The sequence below is a fragment of the Pyrgilauda ruficollis genome, unplaced genomic scaffold (genome assembly GCF_017590135.1).
Source record: "Pyrgilauda ruficollis isolate IOZ18807 unplaced genomic scaffold, ASM1759013v1 scaffold233, whole genome shotgun sequence".
In the NCBI taxonomy this organism is placed as follows: domain Eukaryota; kingdom Metazoa; phylum Chordata; class Aves; order Passeriformes; family Passeridae; genus Pyrgilauda; species Pyrgilauda ruficollis.
In genome coordinates, this window is record NW_024522873.1 from 642,398 (window position 1) to 659,658 (window position 17,261).

General features: G+C 53.6%; 1 protein-coding gene across 1 annotated transcript in view; it reads left to right on the top strand.

Annotated features, from left to right (window-relative positions):
* The window catches only part of NEGR1 (neuronal growth regulator 1), a 166,914-nt gene extending 159,943 nt beyond the window's left edge, over positions 1-6,971 (top strand). The window contains exon 7 of the mRNA XM_041469437.1: positions 4,248-6,971. Coding sequence (XP_041325371.1) covers positions 4,248-4,372 — 125 coding nt within the window. The 3' untranslated portion in view covers positions 4,373-6,971. The remainder of the gene's footprint in view (positions 1-4,247) is intronic.
* Positions 6,972-17,261: the final 10,290 nt, after the last annotated feature.

A 17,261-nucleotide genomic window follows, 5' to 3' on the forward strand; every position in this document is an offset into this window, starting at 1 on the left:
CTGACCCAGGGCTGATCCAGAACTGACCCAGGACTGACCCAGGGCTGATCCAGAACTGACCCAGGACTGACCCAGGGCTGATCCACGGCTGGGGACGCCCCAGAGCTGAGCCCAGCCCAGGAGGGATGTTTTAAACCAGGCCAGGGCTGGAGGAGCACGGGGCTGGAGGGAACCTGCAGTGCCCACACGCCTGCTCCAAAGGCATTTCCACCCTTCTGGAACTTCTCCAGGTGCTGCCATGGTGCCAAAGCTCTGCTTGGCCCAGCCTCCACCCGGCTCCCACTGCAGTGATCCATTCACCTTCCCTGCTGCCTCTCCCACCCAGAGCAGCTCCTGCTGGGCGCTCATCCCCAGCATGATTGCATTTGCACGGGACTAAACACATCCCCCGATCCATTTTCGGACAAGACTTGCAGGTTTTGCTCTCCCCAGGCCAAGCTTTGCCCTGGCCCCCAGGGAGGGTTCTCCTGCTGCCTCTTCCCCCGGGCAGAGGAGCTGGTTCCAGACTCTGCAGGCACCCCCTGCCCATCACCACTGCTGCTCCCTAACAGAGTCTTTTACAGACTGTCGACCTGCTCCTCCACGGCCATAAATCCTCCAGCAGCTTCAAGTGGAACAGAATGTAGAGATGTTATCCTCAGGCCTCGCCGAGCCTTCTGAGGCCCATTATCTCCCCATCTTTTCTTTTAAAAGAACGTTATTTGACAGCCTAGCCTTTCTCATCCTTCTTTTCTGCCTTACTGCTCTGACCTTGAGTTAGTTTATTCCTTCCTTCTCTGTATGTTTTAAATGTCGCACCAAAAAATCCAATTTATTAAGGCTTTCCTTTAGTAAATGATTAACCTGAATATGGTTAAATGAAATGCTTATTAACATCTCCCTGCATAATCCATTTAAAAGAATTAGTCTTGCTTATTCAGACAACCTAAAGGGGTCTCTGCTTTTGTCTACACAGCATCAGCATTAAAGCTTATAATTATTTCTGGTTAATGCAGCCCTTGGTGCTAGGAAATGCTGGTTTGTGTGTTCCAGCATAGCACTTCTCCTAATCTCTTGTATTAATTAGAGATACTGATATAATATTACTTTGTTCCTTTCTATTCAGCACCAGGAGAGATGTCTGAATATAATCCTATCTGTGCTAAGGGTGTCTTAAATATTTCCACAAGTGCTGGCTGGTGTAAAACATTGGGATTAGGTCCAATAATCCCTAAATCGGAAGGAAGGAGAGCTTACAAAGGCACGTGGGCACCCGAGGTGTGCCTGGCACTGGGGCGGTGCCACGGCCCAGGCAGGGATTTCTCCTTGCCCTGAGGGGACATTTGAGGTCCCCCCGACCTCAGTTTCCACCCCCAGCCCTGTGGGTCCCTTCCCAGCCCCCGGGGATGCTCTGAGTGTGTCCCCTGCCCCTTTCCCAGAGGGATGCAGCCACTCTGGCTCTGAGCAAAATCTGACTCACCCAGCAGCACAAAAGTAAATTATTACCCCCCAGTGGCTGCAGCTGACATTTTAAGCTCGTTGTGTCTTCCAAATCCTGGGTCATTTGGTATTTCAGACATCAGGCTGCTCGTGGAGCTCGTTTTAGTCTTTTCCTAGATGGAAATTCACTTTCTTTTCAGGCATTTCAAGGTGTCACTCCCCGGGCTCTGAAGGGAATTTGCAGCACCAGATCATAAAGTTATGGAATCGTTTGGGTTGGAAAAGCCCTCCCAGGCCATGGAGTCCAAGCGTGCCCAGCACTGCCAGGGCCACCCCTGAGCTGTGTGCCCGGGTGTCACACCCACGGGGTGTGAGATGCCCCTGGCATGGGGAACAAAACCTCCCTGGGCAGCTGTGCCAGGGCTGGGCAGCTGTGCCAGGGCTGGGCAGCCCTTCCCTGCAGAAACCCCTCAAGTGCATCCTGACCCTCCCTGGACACAGCTCTCCTCCCCGCTCTGGGCACCCAAGCCCTCTGAAATCAGCCCTGTGCCACGCTGGGGATGGGCTGTGGAAGTGCCCAGGGTGGCTGCAGGTGTAACCACAGACTCAAATAATCCCAGCTTTTATTTAAAGCCTGAGCACACATTCCTCCACCATTACCTCCCTGCATAAATATTAAGACTGGGAGCTCATGTGTGTGTGTGTGAAACAATGGCATGGTAATATTTCAGTGGGGGAATAAAAGGCAGCTGGTTTATGCTGCTCCCAAACATTTAAACCTTTTCATTTTTCCCTAAACTGAGGGCTTAGTCTGACACAGAGAACCATCCAAAAGTGCTTTGAAAATCACCAAGTCCAAGACCAAAGTGACCTTGCATGGCCTGGCACAGGAAAGCAAGGACTGCTCAGTCCTTACCAAAATAATTACTCAGGGTAGATCAAGGACTGAGCAGACCATGCTAAGAGTCTTTAAATTTTAAAGGTGTGTTTATTTTTAAAGTTTATACATCAGCACAAAGCTACGAAATTTTATTAATATCCACAACAGCGTTCTGCTTGGCCAGCAAAGAATTCAGGGAGCCACAGGAAAAATTAATCAAAATTCTGAGGGGGTGAAGAAAAAGTCTGCAGGAGATTATTAATTTTTAAGAATTTTTAAGAGTCTGGCCCAATATTTTAAACTATGTGTCATCCAGCAGGCCTCGTGTGACATCATAATTGATAATTAAGCTTCTCCAGGTTTGCTTCTCCTTCAGGTTCCTTTTCCATCCAATTCTCCTGCTCAGGCAGCTTTGGGAACTGTAACTTTTCTATTATCTCCCAAGTCAGTGCATTTTCCCCCCATTAACTCCCCTACTGCCTTTGTGCAGAAACAATCCAGGTATGATTTAATAAGCCCTGGAAAGACAGAGCTGGTTCATATGCAGGAAATCAGATTTACATAATTTTCCGCTCGCTTTTATAGCTACTGTAGTTCAAATTATCCTTAAGTTGGGGAAACTCTCTTCATACCGTAAAATGAAATAGCACCTGTGTTATGCTTCAGCTTCCTCACCCAGCCCTGGTAATAAATTAAAGGTTGATTTGTCATCCTGACTTAGCACAGAAAGTCCTTTTGTAATGAGAGGAGAGGAAGTGCCCTGGCCTGCAGTTAGTCACAGTCATCAGTCACTAAACTAAGCTTCAAAACCAAGTTCAGTCTTGTTTTGTTTTGGGTTTATTACCTGAACCCTTCTGCACGGGGGAAAAGAGGATTTTGGGATGTGTCACATTCTCTGCGCCAAGTAAAATGTCACAGGCTGCAAGTGGAGCTGCAGGGGTCTGTACAGAAACCAAAGGACGTTGGTGATTTGGATTTGATCCAGGATTTGGGCTGAACAAGCTTGGGACAGGGAGGCTGCATCCTGGGAGAGCAAACAGGGTTTGGTGCAGGTGAGGGAGCAGCTCCTGGAGCTCCCTGCTGCCTGTGGCTTTCCAAGAGCAAACCCATGGGTTTCACAGAGTCCTGGCATGGTTTGGGTTGGAAAGGACCTCAGAGCCACCCAGTGCCACCCTGCCCTGGCAGGGACACTGCCACTGTCCCAGCTGCTCCAGCCCCAGTGTCCAGCCTGGCCTTGGGCACTGCCAGGGATCCAGGGGCTGCTCTGGGCACCTGTGCCAGGGCTGCCCACCCTGCCAGGAACAATTCCCAATTCCCAATGTCCCATCTAAATCAACTCTCATCCAGCTTGAGGCCGTTCCCCTGTCCTGTCAAGGGCAGGGTTTCTGCCAGGTCCATCCCTGGGGCACAGCTGGGACATTCCCAGCCCCAGGGACCAGCTCCTCCCTTGCTCCTCAGCACTGCTTTCTTGTGTTTCCCCTCTGCACTTTGTGTGCATTTACCCAGGAATTTGAGAAAGGCTTTGTGGTAAGCAAATAAATACAATTTCTTCAAAATGAGTATTCATGTCTCTAGCTGAGCACCACTGTCAGACTCTGGCTTCTGGAGCTGGGCAGAAAATGGGCTGTTTTCCACAAGAGCTTAATCCAGTCCCCTCTCATTGATTGCACTGCAGATCTTCACGCTCAGTAACTTAAAAATGGATCGATTACTCAGCTGGTTAAAAATGAAGCACTCCCATTTCTAAGTGCTTGCCTTAAAAACAATTTCTGCTCTGGAGCAAGCGGGGCCGTTCCCTGGGCGGGTCGGCAGCAGGGCTGGGCTGTGCCCACAGCCTGCTCTGCTCTCCAAAGAGACCCTGCTGCTGGCCTGAGAGGGACTCCTGGAAGAGGAGGATGTGGGGGGCTGAGAGAGGGAACGGTCACTGAGCCCTGTGCTTGCCTTGCAGCTCCCAGCACAGCCCAGTACGGGATCACCGGGCACGCCGAGGTGCTCTTCTCCTGCTGGTCCCTGGTGTTGACGCTGTCCTCCCTCAGCAGCATATTCTACCTGAAGAACATCCTTCTGCACTAAATGTAAAGACCCATAAAAGGCTTTTAAGGATTCTCTGAAAGTGCTGATGACTGGATCCAATCTGGTAGAGTTGTTAAAAGCGGCGTGGGATATAATCAGTGCTTACATGGGGATGATCGCCTTCTGTAGAATTGCTCATTATGTAAATACTTTAATTCGACTCCTTTTTTTTGATTAGCTGCATTACCTTGTGGAGCAGTACACATTGTCCTTTTTTAAGACGTGAGAACTCTGAAATTACTTTTAGAGGATATTAATTGTGATTTCATGTTTGTAATCGACAAGTTTTCAGAAGCATTCAGTCATGGTCTGCTGAGTCGCAGACTGTAGTTTACAAAAAAAGGATATTGCAGTAAAAATGTGCTTCTTTAAGGCTGCAATACAAACATTCAGTTCCCTTCTCAACTAGCATTCTATCCAAACTTACACAAAAAACATTCGTTCTTTTTTGAGTAAAAAAAAAAAAAAATTCAAATAATATTGCCTTCAAAATATTTCTTCAAAATACTACACATATCTAGATTTTCTTCTAGCATGATATTCAGGTTTCAAGAATGAGCCTTGTCCTATAACTGCGTTGTGCAGTACTGCTTTTGTTCTCTTCCCTCTTTCCTGCCAATTCAGCATGGTTGTGCCTTCATGAAACACGACTTTCCTCTTCCTCTCCAACCAGTCTGGAATGTGTTCTGGGAAATGCTGGAGCATCCTTTTGAGCACAAGAGATCTCTTGGTGGGACGGAGGTGCCCTGGGCTCCCAGGAAAGGCTCCTCTCGCCCTGCAGGGAGCTGCTCCAGGGCAGGGCTCAGCTCAAGGGTAGCACCAACTCCTTCCTGTCCCTCCCTCCACCACCACCGAGCAGTAGGTGACCTCTGTAAAAACGACATTTCCCATTAGAAAACAGAACTCAAATGATTTTGTGGCACCTTTTGAATGTCGGAATGTTCCCCTAAAGCCAAATCCCCACCTGGCTGTAAACGTCAGGATCGTCCCTTTTGTATTGCTGGCAAAGCCGACGTGAATTGGTATTTTTCTTGCACTCAATTTTGTACTGGTTTGGCTGATTTAGCAATGATAAAGGATGCTTTGAACCATGAGACACCTGCAAATCCCTGGAGTATCAATTTTCCATCTCCACATATCCCTGTGGCAGGGTGCTCCTGCTGAGGGCCGTGCTTGGGGGGGCCACCAGGGCAGGTGGGGCTGGGGGACCTGCTCCCCTGGCCAGGGCTGTCCCTGCCTGCCCCCAGACACCTTCCCGTGGAGGGGACCCTGCTGGCACACCCTGAGGAGCAGCCCAGAAATCCTGTGCAATGGTGCTGTATCCTTCACAGCCCCGCACGGCTGCTCGCAGCACCTGTGCCACCTGAACTGCCACCTGTGCCACCCCCTGGGGTGGCCCTGGCCAGCAGCCCTTGGGCACCGCAGCCCCTGGTGGCCCCAAGAGCTCCTGACCTGCTCACCAACAACTACTGACAGCAGGAATAACAAAATCCTTATCACAGAATCCCGGGCTGGGCTGGGTTGGGTTGGGAGGGACCTCAGAGCCCAGCCCATCCCACCCCTGCCAGGGACAGGGACAGGGACAGGGACAGGGACAGGGACAGCTCCACTCCCCCGGGCTGCTGCCAGCCCCTCCAGCCTGGCCTTGGTGGGGCAGCACCACTTTCACTGTGATCACTCCCAGGCTGTGTTTGAGCCCCAGCAGGTGACCGGAATTTCCCAGTTCCCCAGTTTTTCTGCTCACGAGCAGCCCCAGCTGGGCCCTGGGAATGCTCAGCAGTCCCGAGATCCCCTTTTTGCAGCAGGGAGGACTCGGAGCTCCCTGGGCTCGGTCTGAGTGTCCCAGGCCAGTGTGCAGCCAGGAGGTGTGGTGCCTCTGCTGTCCCTGCTGAGAAAACAGAGATGCTCACTCCAAAAGATGGCAATAAAACATCCTGGGTCACTCTGCATGTGGTCAGTGACAGACTGTATTATTTCTCTCATTATTTACAGCCGTGTGCCAAGCAGTTGCTGTGTTCAGAAACGTGGCATATTTTAAAACCTGGAATAACATGAACAAGCCCATTCTGCCAGGAAAGGGTACAAACTCACCTCAAATGAGTTTATCAGTCCCGATATCCCGATCTCTCTTGTATTGCAGCTTTAAAGTGCTCTATTTTAGAATCCATTCACTAGAAACAGTGGTGCTGCAGGAAGTCTTGTGTCAGTGCAGTTTGATGAAGGGAAAAACGAGGCTATGGATAACCCAACCCATGTGTGTAAAACTGGGAGAGGCTTCTATGCTGTGGCTGGATCAAACCCTGCTTTCCAGTGATACATTGCATTCCAGTGATTCCTGATATTTGGAACCTGATCTTTCCAGCAACAGAATAGAATGAACAGCAGCTTGATTAAACATGAAAAAAGGAGCGTGCGGTGAAGTGTCGAATGTTTGCACTCGCACCAGGGAGAGCCACTGGGTGGCACGGACGAGAGATCCTGTCCCACATTTGGTTTTCACTCGGGGGGGAAACAAGCTGTTCTTGTCAAGCCCGAAAAGAAAAGGCCAAGCCCACAACAGCAGCAGTGTCTGGGTGCCAGGGGTGCTCCTGAGAGGCAGGAGCGTGCTGGGGTGTGAGGGGCAGGGAACTGAGAGGCTCTGCAGGCTTTGGGCAGGGCTGGAGCTGCAGCACAGGGGTCAGGGGACACACCTGGCTCAGGTGAGCTGCGCTGGGATCTGCGCTCCAGAGCAGGCTCCAGAGTGCCCACAGCCATTCCCAGGGGCTGCAGGGTGGGAGGCTGCCTGGGGCTGCCTCCAGCCCTTCCTTTGTGGGGGCACTTTGGGCAGCGGTCGCAGCTTTGTTCTGTGCTTCCCTGGTCGGGTCTGCCTCTGTGGGTTCCCACCCTCCCAACGCCAAAAGGAAAGGTTTAGCTGAGGATTTCCAGCAGGTTGCTGCCCCGTTGGAGCCCCCAGGCCGGGAGGGACTCCTGGTGCAGTGACTCAGGGCTGTGTCCCCACGCGGAGTGAGCGGTGACACTGCTGTCACACGGCTGCTGGCCCTGGAACCGAGCTGACACTCAGCTGAGGCGTCTCACAACTCGGGAACAAATGCAGCTTCTCAAGGGTTTGTGTCTTGGCAGGATCCTTCAGAGCCAGACAGCTTTTTTTAAACTTTTCAATAGGTTTTTTTTAGAGTCGATGCTGTTTTTAAGATCCAGGAGTGTTAAACCCATCCCAGTGACAGCTGCTTTTTTTGCACATTTTCTGAGCAAGTGTTCAAAATAGACAATGGCAAATGTTCTGCTACCAAAACCTCCACAGAGCCCACAGAACTGTGTTATGAAGAATGTGTATACCAAAATATGTATTTACATGGACAAATATGCCTTAAAGACTAAATATGCATTTACTTCTAAGGCTGGATCAGCCTCGTGCCCAGTCTGGAGGTAAATAATCCATATTTCACAGCTGCCATGGAGGGGGGTTTTTCTTTGGAGGAAAAAAAAAAAAAGGAAAGGGAAGGGTGGGGAAGCATTTCTTTTAAAAGAATCTTCAATAGTTTTAAAATCCTTGCATGAACTGCCACGTGTGAGGAGGAGTGGGGAGAGGATGAAGTTGAGCCTGGCACTCCAGCACCGGCAGTGCGGGGTCTGCTGTGGGGCTGGCAGGGCTGTGGTGCCACCAGAAACTGCCACATCCTCTCCCATGTCCCCCACACCCCCAAATCCCTCCGAGCTGGGGCAGAGTGAGGGGTCTGGGTGTTTCCCAGTCCTACAGGGCTGTGGGAATGGGGCCACCTACCCAGAGCCTCCTGCATGCTGCAGCTGGCAACAAGGGTCCTGGGAAATGAGGAAAGGTTGACAAAAAAATAAAAAAGGGAATTTAAAAAACGGGAATTAAAAATTCTCTATTCTGCCTTAGTAGTATTGAGAGCAGAGGAATCAGTGCTGGCAGGGCAGGGCAGGGAGGAGCTGGCTCTGGATTTGGCCAGGAGCAGGGGGGATGTGGTGGGACAGGGACCGTGGCCGGCTGGGCTGGCTCCTGGTTTGTGTTCCTGCCCTGAGCGCCGAGGGCAGGGCAGGGATTTGTTCTGCAGCCAGGAGAGTCCATAATCTACCAGGAAACAGGCAGGGCAAGGCAGTGGCACAGAGGTCTGGGGCTGATGGGGAAGGGATTCTCAGCAAATCCTGCTCTCGGAGCTTTGTGTGAGCAAGGGCTTTACCGGGGCACCTTCAGCGCTGTTTGCTCTGGCTCCTGATGCCTAATTCATGAAGAGCTCCAAGGCTCCTTTTTATTAGAAAATTCTCATGTTAAAAAATGCGGAGATCAGCATATTTGCCACCTCTCATAAGCTGAGTTCTCAGTCATTCATATTTCAGGGCACACGGAGCGCTCCCGATGAAAATCCGCATTGTGGGATGGGGAGGAGCAGCTCCCACCCGCCCCAGCTGCTCTGCCCTGGCTGGGATGAGCTGGGAGAGGCCCTGGGGTCTCTGCCTGGGGGCTCAGGGGGTGCAGGTCAGTCCCAGGTGCTGCTCTGGGCTCCATCATCCCCCCACGCCCACTGCCAGAGTTGTCGCCAGGGTTTCTCCAATTTATTCCACAGCCACCCTGGGGATGGGAGTGTGACAGGCACCCTGGCTCCCTCCCTGCACAAACCTGGGCAGAGCAGGGCCTGGGCTCTCCCACAGGGAGCTCAGAGCCCTCCAGGAGCAGCAGCCCAGCCCAAAGTGGCCCCACGTTCCCAGCCCAGCACGGGGACAGCAGAAATGACCCCTCTGCAGCAGTGAGGACAGGGAGGGGACAGCAGAGAGCTGCTCCAGCCACAGGAGCTCCCCTTATCAGCCAACTGCTGCAATACTCATTATCCCCATCCTCTTCTTTCCCAGCTCACAAGCTGCCTGCAATGATGATCTTCATTCCAGGCAGCATCCAGAGGGTGAAATCTGTTCCTCCTTTTAGGATTTCTCAGCAAACCCAGCACAGCTGGCACACGACACCCTGTGATTTCTGTGCAGCACCATCAGCTTGCCCCCCTCCCAGCCCCATTAGAGTCAGAGGCTCCCATTAATCCCCACGACAGGCACTTAAATGTGAGCCCCGGGTGAGAATAACCCTCCAGGCCGAGATGGAGCAGCAGCAGCCTCGTTTTCCAGTGGGTGGCTGAGGGTGGGATGGCAGGGCCAGCCTCCCCTCCCTCTGTTTTGTGGCTTTTTTAATATAAAGCAGCCTTTCCTCCTCGAAGGGGGGTAGTTCTGGGTGGAGGGGCAGCCTTGGAGAGGTGCTCAGCATTTGTGATGTGTCCCTTCAGGTGGGGCAGGGCAGGAGCTGCTGCACCCCACTAATGAGGCCGGTCCTGGCAGGAATTTGGGCTCTGCAGGAGGCAGCACGGTTCATTAGGCTGGCAAAGCTTTCAGACCTTGAAGGAACTGCTTTTCCTCCCCCATTTAAGCGAGCTGCTAAAAGCACTGAGTTGTTCTTCCAAAGGATTTCAAATTCACTGCTCTTTCATTATCCTCGACCTTTTCACATTTTTTACCATAAGTGGGAAAAAAAATAACTTTGGAGTAAATTACTGCAAATCCCTCCCCAAAAACGTTTAAAACCAGAGCCTGGGAGGCTGGGACAGGGAAGCAATGGCTCTTGTTGCCACTGTTTTCTGTATAAAGAGGATTTAATGTCTGTTTTTCAAGAATTATGGATCCTAAATCCCTGTGACTCGTTTAGAAATTACTTTTAGCAGGACAGGTGCACATATCCTCCCCTGCACTTTGTGTTACTAGGGGCAGAAAGTCAAAGTGTGTGATGGGAAAGGGCACCTTCCTGTGTGCTGCTCCTGAAGCCTTGGTCCCTGTTTCTATCCCTGTCTCTTCATTCCCTTCTCTTGGTCTCTGTCTCTTGGCCCCAATCTCTCGGTCCCCATCTCTTGGTGCCCTTCTCTCCATTCCCTTCTCTTGATCCCTATTTCTTGGTCCCCATCTCTTGGTGCCCTTCTCTCCCCAGAAGGAGGAAGGGGAAGGCAGGGAGCAGGAGCAGGAGCAGAGCAGGAGCAGGAGGGGATTTTCACTGGGCTCCCACCCCATTCCCTGGACCCTAAAAAAGGGATCAGACCGAGACAACAGCAGCGGCCCCCCCGGTGCTCCCAGGGCTGAGCTCCCACCTTCTTCCCTGGCTCCCGGCTCAGCCTGAACCGACCCAAGAGCTCCGGGGTGTTCTCTGGGCTCAGCCCAGCTCCCCTGGCCCGGCTGGACACGGCCGAACTGCCGCCCTCGGGCAGGGACAGGCTGGTGTCACACAGGGACAGGCTGGTGTCACACAAGGACAGGCTGGTGTCACACAGGGACAGGCTGGTGTGTCACAGGGACAGGCTGGTGTCACAGGGACAGGCTGGTGTCACACAGGGACAGGCTGGTGTCACACGGAATGGCTGGTGTCACACGGAATGGCTGGTGTCACACGGAATGGCTGGTGTCAGAGGAGATGGCTGATGTCACAGAGAAGGGCTGATGTCACATGGAACAGTTGATGTCAGAGGAAATGGCTGATGTCACAGAGAAGGGCTGATGTCACATGGAACAGTTGATGTCAGGGGGAATGGCTGATGTCACACAGAGCAGCTGATGTCACAGTGATGAGCTGATGTCACACGGAGGGGCTGATGTCACAGGGAGAAGCTGAAGTCACAAGAACAGCCGATGTCACACAAGAACAGCCGAGGTCACACAGGGACAGCCGGTGTCCCAGGGAGAAGCTGCTGTCACACAGGGACAGCTGATGTCACACGGAACGGCCGATGTGACACAGGGACAGCCGATGTGACACAGGGACAGCCGATGTGACACAGGGACAGCCGGTGTGACACAGGGACAGCCGGTGTCCCAGGGAGCAGGAGAGGCTCCCGAGCTTGCCCGGTCCCTGCAGTCCCGGTGAGCCCCCTCAGCTCCCTGCAGAGCCCACGATTAGATCGCATGTTGGGATGCATTTCAGCACTGATGTCCCCCGGTCAGGGCACATTTCAGAGTTCATTTCAGCACTGATCATCCTGGGCCCCTCTCCCCAGGCCCCTCTCCTCAGGCCCCTCTCCCCGGCCTCCTCTCCCCAAGCCCCTCTCCCCGGCCTCCTCTCCCCAGGCCCCTCTCCCCAGGGCCCTCTCCTCAAGCCCCTCTCCCCAGGCCCCTCTCCCCCCTCAGAGCAGGGCGCAGTGAGAAGCCCCCAGAGCGCTCCTGCCGCGGCATTTCTCTCCACGAGATTGCAGATCACACGCTTAATTCCTCAGGAAAACCGCAGCTGAGGGCTTTGACCTTCTGCTGGAGCACAGAATCAGCACTCCAGCAAAGGTTAATGGGCACGAGCAGGAGGAGGGGATTTTCACTGAGTGCTCCTGAGATGGGGTCCAGCACACGCAGGAGGAGGGGATTTTTACTGAACACTCGTCAGATGGGGTCCAGCACACACAGGAGGAGGGGATTTTCACTGAGTGCTCCTGAGATGGGGTCCAGCACATGCAGGAGGAGGGGATTTTCACTGAGCGCTCCTCAGATGGGGTCCAGCACATGCAGGAGGAGGGGATTTTCACTGAGCGCTCCTCAGATGGGGTCCAGCACATGCAGGAGGAGGGGATTTTCACTGAGCGCTCCTCAGATGGGGTCCAGCACATGCAGGAGGAGGGGATTTTCACTGAGCGCTCCTCAGATGGGGTCCAGCACATGCAGGAGGAGGGGATTTTCACTGAGCGCTCCTCAGATGGGGTCCAGCACATGCAGGAGGAGGGGATTTTCACTGAGCGCTCCTCAGATGGGGTCCAGCACATGCAGGAGGAGGGGATTTTCACTGAGCGCTCCTCAGATGGGGTCCAGCACATGCAGGAGGAGGGGATTTTCACTGAGCGCTCCTCAGATGGGGTCCAGCACATGCAGGAGGAGGGGATTTTCACTGAGCGCTCCTCAGATGGGGTCCAGCACATGCAGGAGGAGGGGATTTTCACTGAGCGCTCCTCAGATGGGGTCCAGCACATGCAGGAGGAGGGGATTTTCACTGAGCGCTCCTCAGATGGGGTCCAGCACATGCAGGAGGAGGGGATTTTCACTGAGCACTCCTCAGATGCGGTCCAGCACACGCAGGGCTGCTCTGGCAGCAGCAGCTGCTCCCCCAGGCCACCAGGACAGCTCCCAGGGAGAGCAGAGAGAGGAGAGCAGGATTTCCCGGAGGATGGAGGGAACAGGGTTTCCCGGCAGGCCTGGGCTTTGTTCTCAGCTGAGACCCCACGGAGCACATGGGACCTTGCTCTGGGCATTCCAAATGTGTTCATTTCCCTGAGAACTGTGATCCTGGATTCAATTCCCTTCCCTGCTTCCTCATCCAGCTGGTGCTGGAGCAGAGGAATCCTTTTGCCATGTGGGGAAGGTGCCAGGATTGCTGCCAGGCTCTTCCCCTCCCGTTTGGCTCCTCGGCCCCTTTCACCAGGATCTCCTCCACAAGGGCTGGTTTGGCCAGCCCAGGCAAAAAAACTACCCAGCCTTTCCCCCATTCCAAAACCTCCTCCATTTCTAATCCTCTCCCACCCAAAATCACAGCATCACTGCTGCAAATGACAAAGCAGATAAATACTGGGGGAGACCTTAAATGAATGTCAAGAATTACGGCTGCTCTAATTTAATAATCACTTTTTTGTGTTCATTACCTCTGCCATCAAAGTCACTTTACCTGAATTTAAGGCTCAGGCCTCTGGAAAAACCTGGGAGTTCTGACAAGCGCTTTAATATTCCAATAGACTACAAATATTTTGGAAAATAATTCTTTCCACAAGCTGAGGCAGACAAGCAAAACCAAACCACAGCCCACTAAAGCAGGTGCTGCTCAGTACCAGCAGCTTTACCACGGAATAATGGAGTGGTTTGGGCTGGAAGGGACCCCAAGGATCATCCAGTGGGGATGGACAGTGCCTCTGGAGGGATTATTTATGGTTTAGGTGAAAAAACCCCACAGGATGGAGTCATTAGTATTTGCTGAATGTCAAGGGGCACCAGCTGAAAACAAAAGCCAGGCCTCGGAGGGAGCCAGGTCTGTGTGTCATCATCCCCTGGCCACCCAGATTATCATATTGCACAGCTCCCAGCTGAGGTTCCAGCACAGGGATCACAGCCTTGCAGGGAACACCCAAGCACAGCTTTGCTCTGGGGCAGGACCCAGCTGGGGGGGAGCTGGGCAGGTCCCTGGCCCCAGCATGGGGACACCATCGTCCTGCACAGCCCTCCAATTCCCAAAATCCCTCAACATTTTCTGAAACCCCAAGGCTGGAGCTGGTGATTGAGGTGCAAAGAGCGACTTGCACCACAAAACAGCCTTAGGGAAAACGCTGGGATCAGCTCAGCTCCTGCCCTTCCCCTTCTCCACCAGGGCATCTCCCTGCTTGTTCCCTCCATGGGATAAATTCCTGGGAATAACAGGGATAACATCCTGCTATAGGGACTGTCCCGTGTCCCTTACAAACCCATCCTTGGGGTCCCCTGTTCCCAGGGAAGGGGGGGCTCTCCAGGGCCCAGCAGCCCCTCCCAGTCAATTAGAGATGCAAATACACTCAGCAAAGTGCTCCTGCAGATGTTCTTAATTAAAGCAGCCCACCCCGAGCCCACATGAAGCAATCACCCCCCAAAAACGCCTTCCTGCTCTCAGATGTTCCCAATCACTGCTGCAGGATCCTGCAGGAATATTATTTTTGTAGGAGTAAACCATTTGCTAAATAGGCCACCTGTTAAATAAACACTCCCACTCTCCAAATATTGTTATTTTGTTTTCCAGCCTATGCACAATCTGGATTTATTTTAGATGAAAAAAGATAATCACTAAAGCACAAAACCGCCCAAAAAACAGTATTTTGACTATTTGCAACTATCCATCTTGTGAGCACATCTGCTCCTTTGCAAGCTGGCAGAGCTGTTGCACTCAAAGAGATTCACAGCTCCTTATTCAGCCGGGAGCTGATGAATTTCCATCAGAGGCCTCGGCACTCTTCCCTTCTTTGTCACTTCTTCAAGCCTGAATTGCTCCCGCTCCCCACTTCCCTTTCCTGAGCTGCCTCTTCCCACAGGGACAATCCCCGATGCAGGAGCTGCAGCAAAGTGCCACGGGACAAAGGACAGGCTTTGCCTCCAGTTCTGCTATAAAATCACATTGTCTGAGCTTTCCAAGCCAGGCTCACCCTTGTGCCCCTGGAGCCTGCTGTGCAGGAGCAGCCACAGCCCCTGGGGAGCAGCAGGGTGGCTCTGCAGCATGGGCATTCCCAGGAAAAGGGGCATGGGATGGGATGGGATGGGATGGGATGGGATGGAATGGAATGGAATGGAATGGAGTGGGGTATTTCCCTGGAAGGGATCTACAGCAGCTACAGGATTTAAACAGCACCAGTGCCATCAGAGCTGACACCCAGCCTCTTCCCCTTCGCAGTGAATGGGGTGCATCACATGGAATCATGGATCAGGCTGGGAAAGCCCTCTGAGATTCCCAAATGCAGCCACGCCCAGCCCTGCCCAGGCCACCACTGCCCCGTGTCCCCAGTGCCACATGCTCAGGGCTTTAACCCCCACAGGGATGGGCACTCACCACTGCCCTGTGCCAACGCCTGGCACTTCCATGAAATCTTTCCCAGTATCCGAGCTCAACGTGCCCTGGCCCAGCCCCAGCCCTTGCTGCCCTCCTGGCCCTGACCCCGGAGCAGAGGCTGGTCACCCCCAGCCCCTGCTCCCCTCCTGGCCCTGACCCCGGAGCAGAGGCTGGTCACCCCAGGAGCGCTCTGAGTGCAGCCTGCAGACACTGCCAGGGCTCACACCACCCCAGGGATTCCCACACCTGACACGAGTGCATCTCCTTGTCACAAGGAGTGCCTGAGCCATGGGGAGGGGACAGCCCTGGGGACGGAAAAAGCGCTGGAAATGGGCAGCAGAAGCTGGGGGGGAAGATGTGAGTGCGTGAAGGTGGCCATGGGAGCCCTGGCACCAGGAAGCGGCAGCAGCAGGACTGGCCCAAGCTGCTCCTCCAGCCTCCATCCCCCATAGATCCCACTCCTGGCCCATAGATTTCCCTGCACCACAGATTTCATGCCCCACAGATTGACCCTGTAGGTCTCCTCACCCCATTCCTGCCCCACAGATTGCCCCTGTAGATCTCCTCACCCCATTCCTGCCCCACAGATTGCCCCTGTAGATCTCCTCACCCCATTCCTGCCCCACAGATTGCCCCTGTAGATCTCCTCACCCCATTCCTGCCCCACAGATTGCCCCTGTAGATCTCCTCACCCCATTCCTGCCCCACAGATTGCCCCTGTAGATCTCCTCACCCCATTCCTGCCCCACAGATTGCCCCTGTAGATCTCCTCACCCCATTCCTGCCCCACAGATTGCCCCTGTAGATCTCCTCACCCCATTCCTGCCCCACAGATTGCCCCTGTAGATCTCCTCACCCCATTCCTGCCCCACAGATTGCCCCTGTAGATCTCCTCACCCCATTCCTGCCCCACAGATTGCCCCTGTAGATCTCCTCACCCCATTCCTGCCCCACAGATTGCCCCTGTAGATCTCCTCACCCCATTCCTGCCCCACAGATTGCCCCTGTAGATCTCCTCACCCCATTCCTGCCCCACAGATTGCCCCTGTAGATCTCCTCACCCCATTCCTGCCCCACAGATTGCCCCTGTAGATCTCCTCACCCCATTCCTGCCCCACAGATTGCCCCTGTAGATCTCCTCACCCCATTCCTGCCCCACAGATTGCCCCTGTAGATCTCCTCACCCCATTCCTGCCCCACAGATTGCCCCTGTAGATCTCCTCACCCCATTCCTGCCCCACAGATTGCCCCTGTAGATCTCCTCACCCCATTCCTGCCCCACAGATTGCCCCTGTAGATCTCCTCACCCCATTCCTGCCCCACAGATTGCCCCTGTAGATCTCCTCACCCCATTCCTGCCCCACAGATTGCCCCTGTAGATCTCCTCACCCCATTCCTGCCCCACAGATTGCCCCTGTAGATCTCCTCACCCCATTCCTGCCCCACAGATTGCCCCTGTAGATCTCCTCACCCCATTCCTGCCCCACAGATTGCCCCTGTAGATCTCCTCACCCCATTCCTGCCCCACAGATTGCCCCTGTAGATCTCCTCACCCCATTCCTGCCCCACAGATTGCCCCTGTAGATCTCCTCACCCCATTCCTGCCCCACAGATTGCCCCTGTAGATCTCCTCACCCCATTCCTGCCCCACAGATTGACCCTGTAGATCTCCTCACCCTATTCCTGCCCCACACGTCCCCTGCCCCATAGATTGACCCCACAGATTGACCCCACAGCCTCTGCCACCCCTGCCCTGCCGCTGTCCCATGTCACTCCTGCTCTGGCTCTCTGGCAGCAGCCCCCAGCCCAGCCCCACACCCTCCAGGGTTTTCCTTTCCCTCTGGCTGAGCAGAGCCCTCCAGGGAGCCTCACACCCCGTCCTTACCCTGAACCCTTAATCCCGGGCTCAGCCAGCTCCAGGCTCCCTGCAGCCTTTGAGCACTTCACCCCAGCAGCTCACGAGACTTTTCCAAGGGCTTTTGTGCTTTCTGACTCCAATGTAGATTCTTAAATAATTCTGCAAATCCTGTGTTACTCGTTTCACTTCAAGTGCAGCTCCCAAATTAATGGTGTGTGTTAATTGGGCAGCTAATCCCCCTCCCAGAAGAAAAAAAAAAACAACCTTAAAAATTATCATAATCCTTCTCGGTTTTGGTGCTGTGCTGCAAACGTGTTAAAGATATTTTAATAAATGAGAGGCCTTAATTAGAGCAGACTGAGCCCTACAGTGCCCCTCCACATAAAATACACATGTGTAGGATGAGAGAAGGAAGAGCTGGGTCCTTTCAAGGCAGACCCTTTCCTCAACCC